The sequence below is a fragment of the Sinohyriopsis cumingii genome, unplaced genomic scaffold, assembly GCF_028554795.1.
Source record: "Sinohyriopsis cumingii isolate HCF-2022 unplaced genomic scaffold, ASM2855479v2 utg002239l, whole genome shotgun sequence".
NCBI classification, from domain to species: Eukaryota; Metazoa; Mollusca; class Bivalvia; order Unionida; family Unionidae; genus Sinohyriopsis; species Sinohyriopsis cumingii.
Genome location: NW_028316167.1, coordinates 8,775 through 23,358, shown reverse-complemented (window position 1 = coordinate 23,358; position 14,584 = coordinate 8,775). Strand labels below are relative to the sequence as shown.

Genomic DNA, 14,584 nt, shown 5'->3' with positions numbered 1-14,584 from the left:
CTATACAGTTGCATACATAGACTGGAACCATTGATTATTCATACTTTACTGTTGCATAGATAGACTAGAACCACTGATTAGTCATACTTAACTGTTGCATACATAGACTGGAACCATTGATTATTCATACTTTACAGCTGCTGACATAGACTGGAACCATTAATTATTCATGCTTTACAGTTACATAATAGACTGGAACCATTGATTATTCATACTTTACAGTTGCTTACATAGACTGGAACCATTGATTATTCATACTTTACAGCTGCTTACATAGACAGGAACCATTAATTATTCATGCTTTACAGTTACATAATAGACTGGAACCATTGATTATTCATACTTTACAGTTGCTTACATAGACTGGAACCATTGATTATTCATACTTTACAGCTGCTTACATAGACTGGAGCCATTGATTATTCATACTTTACAGCTGCTTACATAGACTGGAACCATTAATTATTCATGCTTTACAGTTACATAATGAACTGGTACCATTGATTATTCATGCTTTACAGCTGCTTACATAGACTGGAACCATTGATTATTCATGTTTTACAGTTGCATAATAAACTGGCACCATTGATTATTCATACTTTACAGCTGCTTACATAGACTGAAACCATTGATTATTCATGCTTTACAGTTGCATACATAGAATGGCACCATTGATTATTAATCCTTTACAATTGCATACATAGACTGGAACCATTAATTATTCATGCTTTACAGTTGCATACATAGGCTGGAACCATTGATTATTCATACTTTACAGCTGCTTACATAGACTGGAACCATTGATTATTCATACTTTACAGCTGCTTACATATACTGGCACCATTGATTATTCATGCTTTATGTTTGGATAGGTGGCGCTCACCAGTTATTATGTACTTTTGAGAGAGTGATGTATGTAAGATGATGTTTTTTGCATTTAAAACCTGCACAGTGAAGAGAATGTTGGCATACCTCAATGTTACTTTGATGTAATGTGGCTGACATTTCTTTGGATATTGTACTTGTGGAAATTGTACATGATCTAAGCAGACTGCTAACTAAAATGACTATTCCTTTGTACTTAAAAAAATCAGCCTGAATTAGTCCAAAGTACACTATCTTTAGCAGCTATTATGATAGGGAAAATGAATTTTGCCAGACTAGACAATACCAAGTCCTGAAAGTGCAATGGATGAATTACCAAATATAGAAAAATGCAAACAAAGTTAATCTGCTTTTTTTTTTTACAATTACCTCTGAAGTTTCAGGAAGTGAAAATGGCCAAGTGGAGCTTTGCAGTTTTTTTTATTAAAGGTGCATATCTGGAGTAATTCCAAGCTGTTTACTCTATAATCCATATTACACCCATCAGTCATACACCAAAATAAAGGGAATTAAAGGTTCTTTGAATAATACCTAAGATATTCAAGTTCTGTTTTAAAAAACCAGTATAACCAGTGTGGAAACCCAGGGATATTCTTTTTCTTTAAAATTCAACCCTATGCAAAATATGAAACTGTAGATCACCACCATACATAGACTGGCACCATTGATTATTCATGCTTTGCTGTTGCATACACAGACTGGCACTTGATTATTCATGCTTTACTGTCACATACATAGACTGGAACCATTGATTATTCGTACTTTACAGTTGCATACATAGACTAGAACTATTTATTATTAGGTTATTACAAATGACTGCATGTCAGCATATTTAGATAACACAAATAAAACATTTAAAGATCTCACTTCAAATTCCATTCGCACTATATATTGGAAAACAATAGGAAAGTAAAACATAGGTCCTGTAATAAATATGTAATTGCATTTATGTTTTGTTCCAAGTTGGGAGATGAACTTGTTTTATATGGCATAGCCATATGTTGCAGCCTTTACCCCACATCATATAGGCATTCTTGCTGCTTGTTTTATATGGCATAGCCATATGTTGCAGCCTTTACCCCACATCATGTAGGCATTCTTGCTACTTGTTTTATATGGCATAGCCATATGTTGCAGCCTTTACCCCACATCATATAGGCATTCTTGCTGCTGACTTGGAACAAAACATTGAATGCTTTGAATGCTTTGCATAAACAGTATTCACAAATATTAATAAGATGTTCTCTGTTAAAACAAATAATATTTCAGATATTCCGTTTAAACATGAATAGCATTAGTTACATATTCTGAGTTAACACATGGTGACCCTGCCTTGGTGAATACCTCAATAATTAAGATACCTACTCATAAAGGACAAGATTCATAAACCCTGTAATTCTCTCATATTTAAACTCTGTGTAAAGTACACCTGTCCTCAAAGGACAAGCTATTGCAGCCCCATTTGTGGCCACTTGTAGACAGGTTTTAGTGATCAAAGTAAATGCCATTCAGTGAAAAACAAGTGAGAAAATATCTGCATAATTCCTTTTGTCATTTTGCAGATTCAAAACAAGCAAGAACAGTTGGCGAAAAGAAAATGTTCCTGATGCGAATGGTCCTTGGCAACATTTATATATGCACAGACTCAAATCCACACAAGTACAGAAGACCACCATGCAGAACTTGCTTTCGAGATGACTGTGCAGATGCAAAGCATACTCAGGGGTATTTTGACTCTGTGGTTGGCGACATGGGAAAACTATTCCGAGAGTTTGTAGTCTATGACAAACATCAGTGCTATCCAGAGTACATCATTACATATACAAGAATTTAAAATCTATACATTCAAGATATTCTCAGAAACTTTATTATTATGGGATGTAAATAACATAAAGAATCTGGAGTTTGCAAAGTTCCATAAGTAAAGAAAAATCAGTTCAGGTCATAAGACCATGGCATGGTGCTGCATTCATAATGCACTGACTGTCATCCATTATGTGTCATCTGTTAACATCTGCCAGGTGCAACTTCTTCGTAATGATCACTGTACCATGCAGTCTTAACTGAATGTAAAAAGTAGCATCCTAAACAAATAGTCCCAATATACCATACAGTATGGTGGAGATAGACTGGAAGAGCTTGTGGGATTGTCTGTCATTCATGAGTCATTATTTGTCTATTACATTAAGTTTGTTATCGCCACTCCTAAACTACTTGGAGGATTGGCATGAAACTTTATGCACATGTTCATCGCATAATCTAGTTGGTCCTAAATTAAAAAGGTGCCATTCTGACATCGAATAAGGGGTGTTGTGGACATTTTGAAAATCTTGTTACTGCTTCTCGGCTTAATGAATGGTCATATCAACATTTGGTCTTGACTATAAGACGTCTCATAAAAAAATTTTGGTCTTAAAAAAAAATGGTGCCAGTTTTAGATCCGGTATGGCCACTATCTTGAAAATCTTCTTGTTGCTGCTCATCCTGAACTCAGTCATACTGAAATGGAATTTTCACCCTAAGACTTTTTAGTAGGTTCTAAATGAAAATCAAGCCACTTGTACATCCAATGTAGCTGCTATCTGTTTATTGCTTCTTTTACTGAATGGATGTTCATATCAGCATGGAGATTTTACTGGAAGATATTTTATGTCCAGTTGGTCCTAAATGAAAATGGTGCTGCTCACAAATGCAGTATGGCAACCACAGTAGCAATGTTAAAAATCTTGCTATTGGTGCTTCTCCAAAAGAAAGGGTCATTTCAGCAAGAGGTTTTCAATGGGAAATTTGTTATGATTTTTAGTTGGTTATAAATGAAAAATGGTGCCAATTTGACATCCAATATGGCTACCACTTTAGCCATTTGGCAAATCTTATTATCACTACTTTTCCTAGATGTCTGGTCATATTGACATTATGCTTTCGCCAGAAGACTTCCTGTGATATCTAGTTGGTCATAAACATGAAAATGGTGCAGATCTGATATCCAATATGTCCACCATGGCAGCTATCTCGAAAATCTTGCTATTGTTACACCTTTTCAGTGTAAAGTCATTTTGACAAGGGTTTTCACCTGAAGATTTTTCATTGTGTCCTTTTGGTCCAAAATTAAAATGGTGCTATATAACATCCATGGTGCCATCTTGAAAATCTTGTTATCACTACTCCTTTCTAATAGAAAGTTATTATGATATTTGGGGTTTTCGTCAGAGAAGTTTCTATGGAGTCTAGTTGGTACTAAATGAAAATGATACATAGTGACCCCCAATATGTACACCATGGCAGCTATCTCGAAAATCTTGCTATTGTTACACCTTTCAGTGTAAAGTCATTTTGACAAGGGTTTTCACCTGAAGATTTTTCATTGTGTCCTTTTGGTCCAAAATTAAAATGGTGCTGTATAACATCCATGGTGGCCATCTTCAAAATCTTGTTATCACTACTCCTTTCTAATGGAAAGTTATTATGACATTTGGGGTTTTCATCAGAGAAGTTTCTGTGGAGTCTAGTTGGTACTAAATGAAAATGATACAAAGTGACCCCCAATATGGCTACCATGGTGGCCATCTTTAAAATGTTGTTATTTCTGCTCCTCCCAAATGGATGGCTATATCAACAGTGGGTTTTCACCTATAGACTTGAGATACCAGGTTGGTTCTAAAGGAAAATGGTGCCACACACATCTAATATGGCTTCCATGATAGCTGGCTTGAAATTATTTCTGTCACTATTCCCTCTGAATGGATGGTCATATTGATAAGGGGTTTTTCACCAAAAGACTTATAATGATGTCTACTTGGTCCTAAAAGAAAATGATGCCAATCTGATATCCAGCATGTCCACCCCATCAGCTAATTTAAAAATCCTAATTTGGCTGAGGAATATCAGAGATAGCTTCAGCATTCTGCAGTTTAAGGAAGAAATGATTTTGTCTTGAAATTCCTAGAAATTCTGTTCACCCAGTTGCGGGTCAGACCCTTTTAAAGACTGTTGTTGACATGTTCACAGGAACAGTTCAACAGAAATTGAGCTAATTCAACAAAAACCTGTTTGGTATGATAGCCTGTGAAGTTTATACATATTATGCCAAAGTGCCATCCAGTGTGGCCATCACTGAAAGTAGAAAATATTTTAAGATCAGATAAGCAGGATTTTTTTAAACCTTTTTTAAAATTTTCGCCACTTATAAACTGCAGATTTTTTGTTCCTATAATATTCAGTTCCACAATTTACAGATTATTTAATGTAAAAGTCTTCACTTCATTTAAGATGGAGCAAGCACCATTTCCTTCTAGCACATGTGCCAAAACGATTCACTTGTGGAATGATGAAATCACAAAAGTAGAGCAAGTATTTTTAAAGATATGTGGAACAGCTAAAACATAAGAGCAGTTTTAGGAAAATTGAAAAAAATTAAAATGGCAAATGCTACCAAATGTAACCAGCCTACACTTTTTTAGTATATGGCTGGGGGAAAAAAAATGAATCATGTGCATTGTTGTAAGGAAACATGATGATACCATACAAGTGCATCAACACAGTTTTGTCATTTATTTTGTATATTTTTGTCCCTTATGTGTTAGTGGTTAGTCACAACAAAAAAAATTTCTTTTTTTAAAAGTACATTTGCTATTTTGTCAAAATCATCAGCAATAGCGCTTTTAGAATAAACTGTTGTAAACAGATTTTATTTGAAAAATATATTTTCATATCACTCTGATGTTTGTTAATCATTTGCCAGATTCTGCTTAATATTTGCTGCTTGTATATCTCCATAGGTTTTAGTTAAAGGAAGAATAACAAGGATGAAATGTGCAATTTATTTTGAATTTATTTTCCATCATTTCGTTTTTCTTTTTCTCCTTTTCTTCTTTGAATATACACTAGGAATATAAGGAACACTACCTCCTGAATCCAGCCCTTCAAAAACACAAAAAATTATCGTTAGTATTGTTTAAACAAAGGCAATAACTCTTGCCCATTATCTCCCCTTGTCTTCGATAGTGGTGCTATTTTTTGCTGTGAGCTGACAACACATTTGCATCAACTCTCAAAATCTATTGGAAATTTGTGTCACATTTCATCCCATCGATTGAGGATTTTGTTATTTTCAGATGTATTAAATATTATTTTACAGGTGGTATACATTATTTTGACCATAATTATGTTTATTTTTCTAGTTTCTGCATTCTCTGATCACATGGTTCTATGTGACAACATTGTAATATAATATGTTGTAGTCCATGTTCATGCATGCTATCACCCGTTGTATAGCGGGTGTCTCTTGCATTGTTAATACAATTAACTGTTAATTTCTTCTTTCTTTTCTTACTTTGTTGTTTCAGAATGAACAATGATGATGAAGTGTATTAAATGCAAGAATTTCAAAGCCAGCAGGGTTTCTCATGACTCATTTATCACCTGTACAAAGTGCACATTATTGGCTATTGCAGAATGTGCACAGGTTGGTGGGAGAATAAATGGTTGGCAGTACTAAGGAGAACATTAAAAATGGATAAACATGGAGAATCAAAGATTGCCAGTACTGATGTTTTAAGCATTCTCCCTAATACCGAGTCTTTGGCAAGCCTGGGGAATGTTGTTGGGCCCCTCCCCCACTTCTACCATTACATGTGGAGATAAGGAGGAAATTGTGACTTCTCCTCTACTATGTATGCCATCTCAGGACTTACATATATGTCATTTGATACAGCAACTGATGACAGAATTAAATAGTTCTAGCCAATTTTTCCTTGTCCTTTTGCCTTCTGTTTTAGTCGAGAATTTCAACATTTTTAAGAGTTTCCACCCTATTCTAGGCAGTCCAGTGAATTTAAGTCTCCCCCCTCTTATGTCTGAGCATGGCCTCAGGTTCTGCAAATCCTTTCACATGGGGTGTATAAATGACTTGAATGAATCATGCCATCTTGCCACACCTCAGTTTGATGCTGTATAAGCTGTTGACCATACCATCCAGCCATCGGGCTCTTGATCCATACTGTTAAGTGACCATACGGTTCTGTAGCATATCGTCCTATGCCTCGTCTAGTAGAGCCCTGGAACATTGACATTGTCAGGGATCTTACTTTTAGGTCCGTTCATCAGTGCAATGCTACCACTACTCTAGCAGTACAGCTATCTACACTAGCATCCATACACCCAACACCCATACTGGCTGATTTTGATTTTTTCAAGCTGTCCATAACAACTTGAGACTGCATCCTGCAGATATGGTTAGCCATTTACTCATGGCTTAACCTATTTGATGGTACTGTGACAGATTTAGGGACGACAGCCATGCCTCGTCTGTGTCTCCAGGAATGTAATATCTGTATGTTGATCTTGATCCTGACCAGGACAATCGACACACTGAGTGTTGGCTAGAAACCTGATGATGGTTTGCATGCAAATCTCACTATGGAGCAGACTGATGTCAGTAGAGGAAATGGATCTGGTGTTGCCAAACTCGGAAAATCCACCACCTCCCCTTCGTGCTTTGACCGTTTCCACTAACCATGATCTCATGTAATGGGATGCATGCTTTTGCTTAACCTTGCTTAAGCTATATCACACTCTGAGCATGTGAACCACTCCCTTTGGATCACCTTTGCTGTTCGGTGGCAAGATAGAGGAAGTGCAGAGGCAGGCTGCTCAAGAAGTGTCTCTCCATCTCTCTGTGCAGCTACCATCACATTTTAAATCATTTCCAATTTAACCTCGAAGACATGATGACTGGAGACAAGAGGATACAGGATCATTCGCTACACAACCCAAACACCAGCCGTGATCCCAATCATGTACTTAGAGAAAGTATGCTAATCAGGCTAAGAGGCATTCATATTGAGGGCGTAGGAACAGAGTCTTTCTAATCCCAAACCTTCGCTATCTTGCCATTGACTCATGTCACAGACCAACCACAGACCACTGTCTTGAAGGTGCCAGGCTCTTGTTTTTCAGACAGCTTTGGATCAATCTCAGCCAGGCAAGTGAGTGATCCAAATTGTCTCAGATGGTCTTCAGACCTTGTTTTGCCATCTCCCTCCCCAATCATCCTCTCTATTACAGAAGTACCATTGGATTTAGTAAAGTACACACTTTTACGACAAGAGATCAAGAGGAGTGGGCAGTGAAGATTGTTCAGAATCTCCAGGGTTTCATGCCAAGTGTTTTCTGGTAAGGAAGGCCAACAGCAAGCTCTGACCATTCATCAATGTCAGTCATCTAAATCAGTTCATACTTCCACTGAAATTCAAGATGGAGATGGCAAGACCAGTCTGCCTCTTCATCTGTTCAAATGAATTTGCCATCAATCTCAATCTGACACATATTTTCATGTTCCCATCCATCCAGCCTGATGGAAATTTTTGTGGTTTGTGTACATTGGCCTATATACAATAGATATAACAAATCTTTGTCTTTTTGGAAGGCCTGATTCAAGAGGTAGTGGGGCCATTATTTTTAATGTTAATGTGACCAAACAAGTATTCTAAGAGAAACATAATTTACTGAAATATTTGCTTTATGCAGATACCATCTCAAAGTAACTAAGGTTTGTTGTCTAAATCAAGGTTTGAATTTTTTTATCAGTGTTTAGAATGATTTTTAAAAAAAATTTGTTACCGTTAATAAGTATGGAGCAAAATAGACCATGGTCTGCACTTCAAAATTTCTTAATGATACTTTTTTGGTCAACCCCAGTTTATTTGATCATTCCATATTTTCTGCCTCTATACTGTTACAAAGGTTTATAAAAAAAAAGAAATATTAATGCCATTACAACCCACAAAAACAAAACAAAATGAAGCCATTTACAGAAACACAGTTTTGTTGTACTATATGTTTTAAGAAAGGATTTGAATAGAAATAACATATCTCATGGTGTGGTAATTTCTCACAGAAGGCTAATAACATCTCTCATAGTATGTGTGTGAGATTTGGATTTAACAATTTTTCAGTCATATCGCTACAATGTCTGCTCTGTGACAGTTTGTAGTGTGATGGCTAGCACGCTGCAGACATGTAGCATCATGTCGTGCCCAGTCACATTATCCTGACACCAGGGCAACCAGTCCTAACACTAACCTCTTAATGCTGAGTGCCCAGTGAGGCAGCTGTTAGTACCATTTTTATAAGTCTGCAGATGCTCTAACCATTTAGGTCAAGGGAATGGTCTCTCGTAGTGCAGTAAGTCTCATAGAAGGTTTTTTATTGGTGTCACAGCAACAAATGAAAGATATGCCAGATAATTGGTGCAAAGTGCCTTACCGAGGAACACATTATGGTAACTGACTAGGCCTAGCCTGGACAAACTTTTAAACCACAATGTTCTGTTTATGAGTTAGGCTAATAATGTCATCATTAATTTACATAAAAATTGGGTAAATAATTGTCAATTAAAGTCAAAATTAAATCAAATGTTATGCAGTATGAAATTTTGTGTATTCCATGCCTGTTGCAGCTTAAAAAGCTTGTACCTGAAGAAAAAATAAGGGTCATTATTGTATTCTATGCTAGTTGCAGCATAAATAACTTGTATGTGAATAAGTGGGGACCATTAGTCATTATTGTATGAATGCCAATGGTGACAATGGACTTATTAGTGTTGAGATCTGGTGTTAATGCGTTAATTTCCCAGTGTGAATGGTATTGTTCTGTGTTAAGATTTGCTGTTATGTGTCAATTTCCTAGTGTGAATTGTATTGTTCTGTGTTAAGATTTGGTGTTAATGTGTCTTCAAAGTTGTATACCTTCCACATCAGTCTCTTGTGTAAGGTCAAGTAAACTTGTAAATAATATGTGTATTACTATGTTTATACCATGATGTGCTTTGGTTTTCAGTTTGGCATGTTTAAGCTGGTAGTTGTGTCATCATTACACTGCACATACGTATTATCGGAACCATCATCAAAATTTGTTTGTAAAAATTTAATTTAATTATTTTTTATGCTAATTATGTTAAATTTGTATTATGTATTTTTTTATGAATTTACATTTAATTTTTGTTATGTGATTTATGCTTCACTTTATTTATGACACTTCTTTTACTGTAATTTAATAATTCACATTGCTCACACTTTTCTTAAGGGTGATACATATATGATGCACCATTTATTGAAATAGAGTATTTCAGTAAATGATGCTGAGAAAACTTTATTGAAAGACCACATTATCTGCCAAAAACAAGTTGACTGTTAACACAGTTGGTACCTCATGAAAGGTCATTATATAAAATCAAACATGTTACAGCAATCACTGTCAGTAACAGTACTTTATTTTTCTTCAAACTTTAGGTCAAAACAGTAAATCTACCTGATCATAACTTAGAAATATTTACTTGTATATAAAGATCTGCTGAGATAAACATGGTGACCTTCATAAAGACAGTAAGTTTACTCTAATGAAGTTGATGCTAGTATCAATAACCTGGTTTTAAATAATGTCCTCTAAGAGTGGATATATATATATATATATATATATATATATATATATAATGCTGTATGTACATTACTCTCAAATTTTCAGGTTTTCTGGCTTTTTTGGAAGAGACATCGTTTTTAACAAATGTGTTATATTTCAGAATAAGCTGCATACATTAGTTAGACGATAATATACCAACAGGAGTATGAAACAGTATAGACTCTGATCTGTTGAAAGAGTATAATAAAGTATAGACCCTAATCTGCTGACAGACTATACAGAAGTATAGACCCTAATCTGCTGACAGACTATACAGAAGTATAGACCCTAATCTGCTGACAGAATATACAGAAATATAAACCTTAATCTGCTGACAAATTATACAAAAGTATAGACCCTAATCTTCTAACAGAATATACAGAAGTATAGACCCTAATCTGCTGACAGAGTATACAGAAGTGTAGACCCTAATCTGCTGACAAATTATATAAAAGTATAGACCCTAATCTGCTGACAAATTACACAAAACCACATATCCTGCTCTGCTGACAGTAAACAAAATAAAACACTAGTCTGCAGTTAGAGTATACAACACTGACCTTGCTATGCCAACAGAGAATTCAACAGCATGGACCCTGGTCAGCTCACAGAGTATTTCACTGGTCTGCTCACAGAGTATTCAGCAGAATAGACCATGATGTGATGACAGTATGCAACAGCATGGACCCTGATCTATTGAACAAAAACATAGACTCTATCTGCTGACAGAGTATAAAACAGCATGGACCCTATCTGCTGATAGTATACAATAGCATGGACCCTATATGCTGACAGAGTATAGAACAGCATGGACTCTAATTGCTGACTCAGTATACAACAGCATGGACTCAATCTGCTGCCAGTATAAAACAGCATGGACCCTAGATGCTGACAGACTATACAACAGCATGGACCCTAGATGCTGACAGACTATACAACAGCATGGACCCTAATCATCCAAGAGAGTATACAATAGTAGACATGGGTATACACTGTCTACAGTTGGGTGTGTTTTATGCAAAGTTAATCTATAAATACATTACTTACTAATTTTGTATGGTCATTATTATCAGCTATAATGAATGACAGGGTATGGTTTTAATGCTACAGTAACTGTAAACATACAATGTGTACAAATAAAGCATTGCATACTTCTTAAGGTGGGGTGTATATGAAGTTGTAGGTCTGTCGTGATTTATAATTAAAATCTGACAAACAAGATGATTATTGGTTCCATGAAACAAGTATTGAAGTCTATTTTGTTTATTCATGATTGTTATGTATTCATCCATTATAATCATTTTAATTTTGGTCATGCAATTATGAAATGGCTAATTGTGTCCAGTTTATAATCCAGGTGTTACTCGGGTTCAATACAAGTTAAGTCAGCCTGGGTCAGCTGTCTGTCCTTGGGAAAGGCACTTGCTCCCTCCTGTCTCCTTGGCATGATATGGTATTTAATGTGTTAAAAGTGCATTTAAAGTCAAGAACAAGAAACAAATTTACACAGGTTGAATGACTTTATTGTCAAGGAATGCATTAAGATTGGATGCCATTTTTCTAGGAATACTGATCAGGGTGTTGGATGCTTTGATTATATTATTATTGCTCATGTATTCATTATCTTGTATCCGTTACAAAGCATTTCAATGCTATAATCATTGTATTTAATAGTGTTTACTATATCTGTGATAATTAAATTTAAAAAATTTCATCTTTAATCTCGTAATCATGAATAAATTCTTGCTTTGTAAAAATCACTTAGCCTTTTGGTCTGTATTTTACTATGATTGATCCCATTGTACATAAATACATAAATATTTACCTGTAAATAAAATCATCCTGCTCATCACGACCACTTTTGGATTGAATGTATATACTGCTACCTGCATACCTGCCATATTCTCAAACAGTGTTGTGTTTTTTTTTAAGACTCAGAAAGTGTTTGAGGTTCCAAAGTGGGGGGGGGGGCAACGCATGTGATCCAAAAAAGTGATGTCGCCCAAATTGATAATAAGCTTTTTATGTAAGCCTATAGAAAATGATTCGAAATTAATTTGTCCATTTTCTTCAAAGCATTTCATACACCTGAAAAAGAATAGTTGATAGATTTGGCATAGTCAAATATCAACGCCAAGCACATATGTGATTGCCTTATAGCCTGCACATGGAAGTAGTTATTTCATATCCAATTTTGTTGTCGAGCCCATGTTAGTAGACAAGCGAGGCACGGACTTCGCATTTAGGTAGCGGCTGTGTCAGTACCTAATGTTTTAGATAGCTTTCTTATGAGTATGTAACATTTGGGATGAGTCATCATGGTCATTCTGCAGTACCCTCACTCTTTTGATGATGGAGTCAAGGTCACGGACTTTAAAGACGACACATTGAGCATGGGCTCATATGACTGACCCTAGTCTCCATGTTAAATGTTCATTATGTACTTAAAACTTGTATCGATTCATATGGAGCATGTTGTCAAATGAAAGATTGTGATCTCAAATCCCATTGTTAATGCTTATCGGTAGATGGAACTATCTCTGCTCTTGCGATCGATCATTCACAGGGGCTCGTATCATTGCTTGCAATTTAACTATTGGTCATACATGTACTATATAATTTTACAACTTGAATTAGTTTATAGTACTTGTATGACAGGTAAATTGTAAGCACTGATACGAACCTCCGTGATCAGTTTCTGGATTTCGAAAGCAGATTGTTCCACCTTCTGTTTATGCATCTTTATATAACAGTCTGAGGTCTTCATTTTGGCAAACCCGTACATTAAACTTACATTGATATATTGGCATATACAGAAAATGTCAACAAAATTGGGATAAAAATGTTTAAAGTATGTCCACTTGAATTAGTATATGTTAAATAATTACAACCATAATGCTCACGGGGTTGCTCTGACAAGCCAACACAACACACTTTCTGCCCGTCTGTTATTGCGCAAGTTTTTCAAGGACTTAAGGAAGTTTTTTTTCTAATGAAACTTCAACTGTTTTGTAATTTTGTTTATTGCTGCATAAATAGGTACAAATGCCACTAGATAATATACACAACTATTTAGCACTCCACTTCAGCAAAGAAATTTGCCCCATCTGGTAGCTACCTTTGACGCATGTCATTTGATTGACTTAATTGTTTTCCATTGTATTTATTTATTTCAAGATGCACAAACAAGTGATTTATTAGTTTTAATGTTTTATTTTCCTGCGAACTGAATTCAAAATGCAACGTTTCTAACAATGAAACAAAAAACTTTCAAACTTTGACTTTTGAAAGCAACATCCCCACCTCAGCCCCAAATTCAAGGACATTTCATTCTTGTACATACCATGCCACAACCTTCCTTAACACCATTTTTCTAATAGGGAAGGGGGTGGGGACATCCTCAGCCCTTTCTGTGAAGTTGAGGAAGAAACCTCTGATGTTATTCGCCACCATTATGAACCATATTTGGAACTACTTTTGTTCACATGGTATAGTATGGCTGCAGAAGAAGACAAAGGCACAATCGAAGCATCATCACCTTTTTATCGCAATATGTGTGGTGCACTCTGCCCGAAGCATATCACTTAACCCATCTAATTTATGTGCATAACTACAGCCACAAATGAGGTTATTTTTCGACTTGATGGAAATAGCCTAGTGATATTCAGGTTGATTATATTAGGGATGAAGGAAGTGTATAGGGTAGTTCGGCCTCCAGATCGCTTCCAAACATTTTAGCACTTATTTGTAAAACAAGAGAACTCACCATATCAATTATAGTACTTGTTATAGTTATTTTGAGATAAATCAACCAAACCCCTCCCCCCTCTCGCTGGACAAGTCAAATGTCTGAACCGTATAAATGTCAACATGTGGAAAATGTTCCCATGGCCTGAACAAAAAATATAAGAAATTTACGGCAACTGTGAGGAAACATCTAAAACGTACTGCTTTGCTTTTATTATAATTAGGAATCGAACCCTCGTTTATTTTGTATAATTCGTCTTAAAATTTTTAAATGTATTGATGTATCTGAGTGGATTTTATTATGTACGTGAGCAGGGGCAGGGTTTGGAGATCATTTCCGAACAGCCCATTGTTGCAATGCAGTAATTTTCAGCTGCATGGTGGGCGGAGTCGATGATGTATCAGTTACACCTTGGTTGTTGTATGGTCATAGGTTTATCAAGGGTAGGTTTGGCTGCATGACCTAATGAGTCGGTTCTATTCAAAATATTGCTAC

General features: G+C 35.8%; 1 protein-coding gene across 2 annotated transcripts in view; it reads left to right on the top strand.

Annotated features, from left to right (window-relative positions):
- The window catches only part of LOC149770865 (uncharacterized), a 90,281-nt gene extending 78,180 nt beyond the window's left edge, over positions 1-12,101 (top strand). For both annotated transcript variants that reach the window (XM_089949019.1, XM_089949020.1), the window contains exon 16: positions 2,448-12,101. In XM_089949019.1, the coding sequence (XP_089805145.1) occupies positions 2,448-2,719 (272 nt within the window). In that variant the 3' untranslated portion in view covers positions 2,720-12,101. The remainder of the gene's footprint in view (positions 1-2,447) is intronic.
- The last annotated feature ends 2,483 nt before the right edge of the window (positions 12,102-14,584 follow it).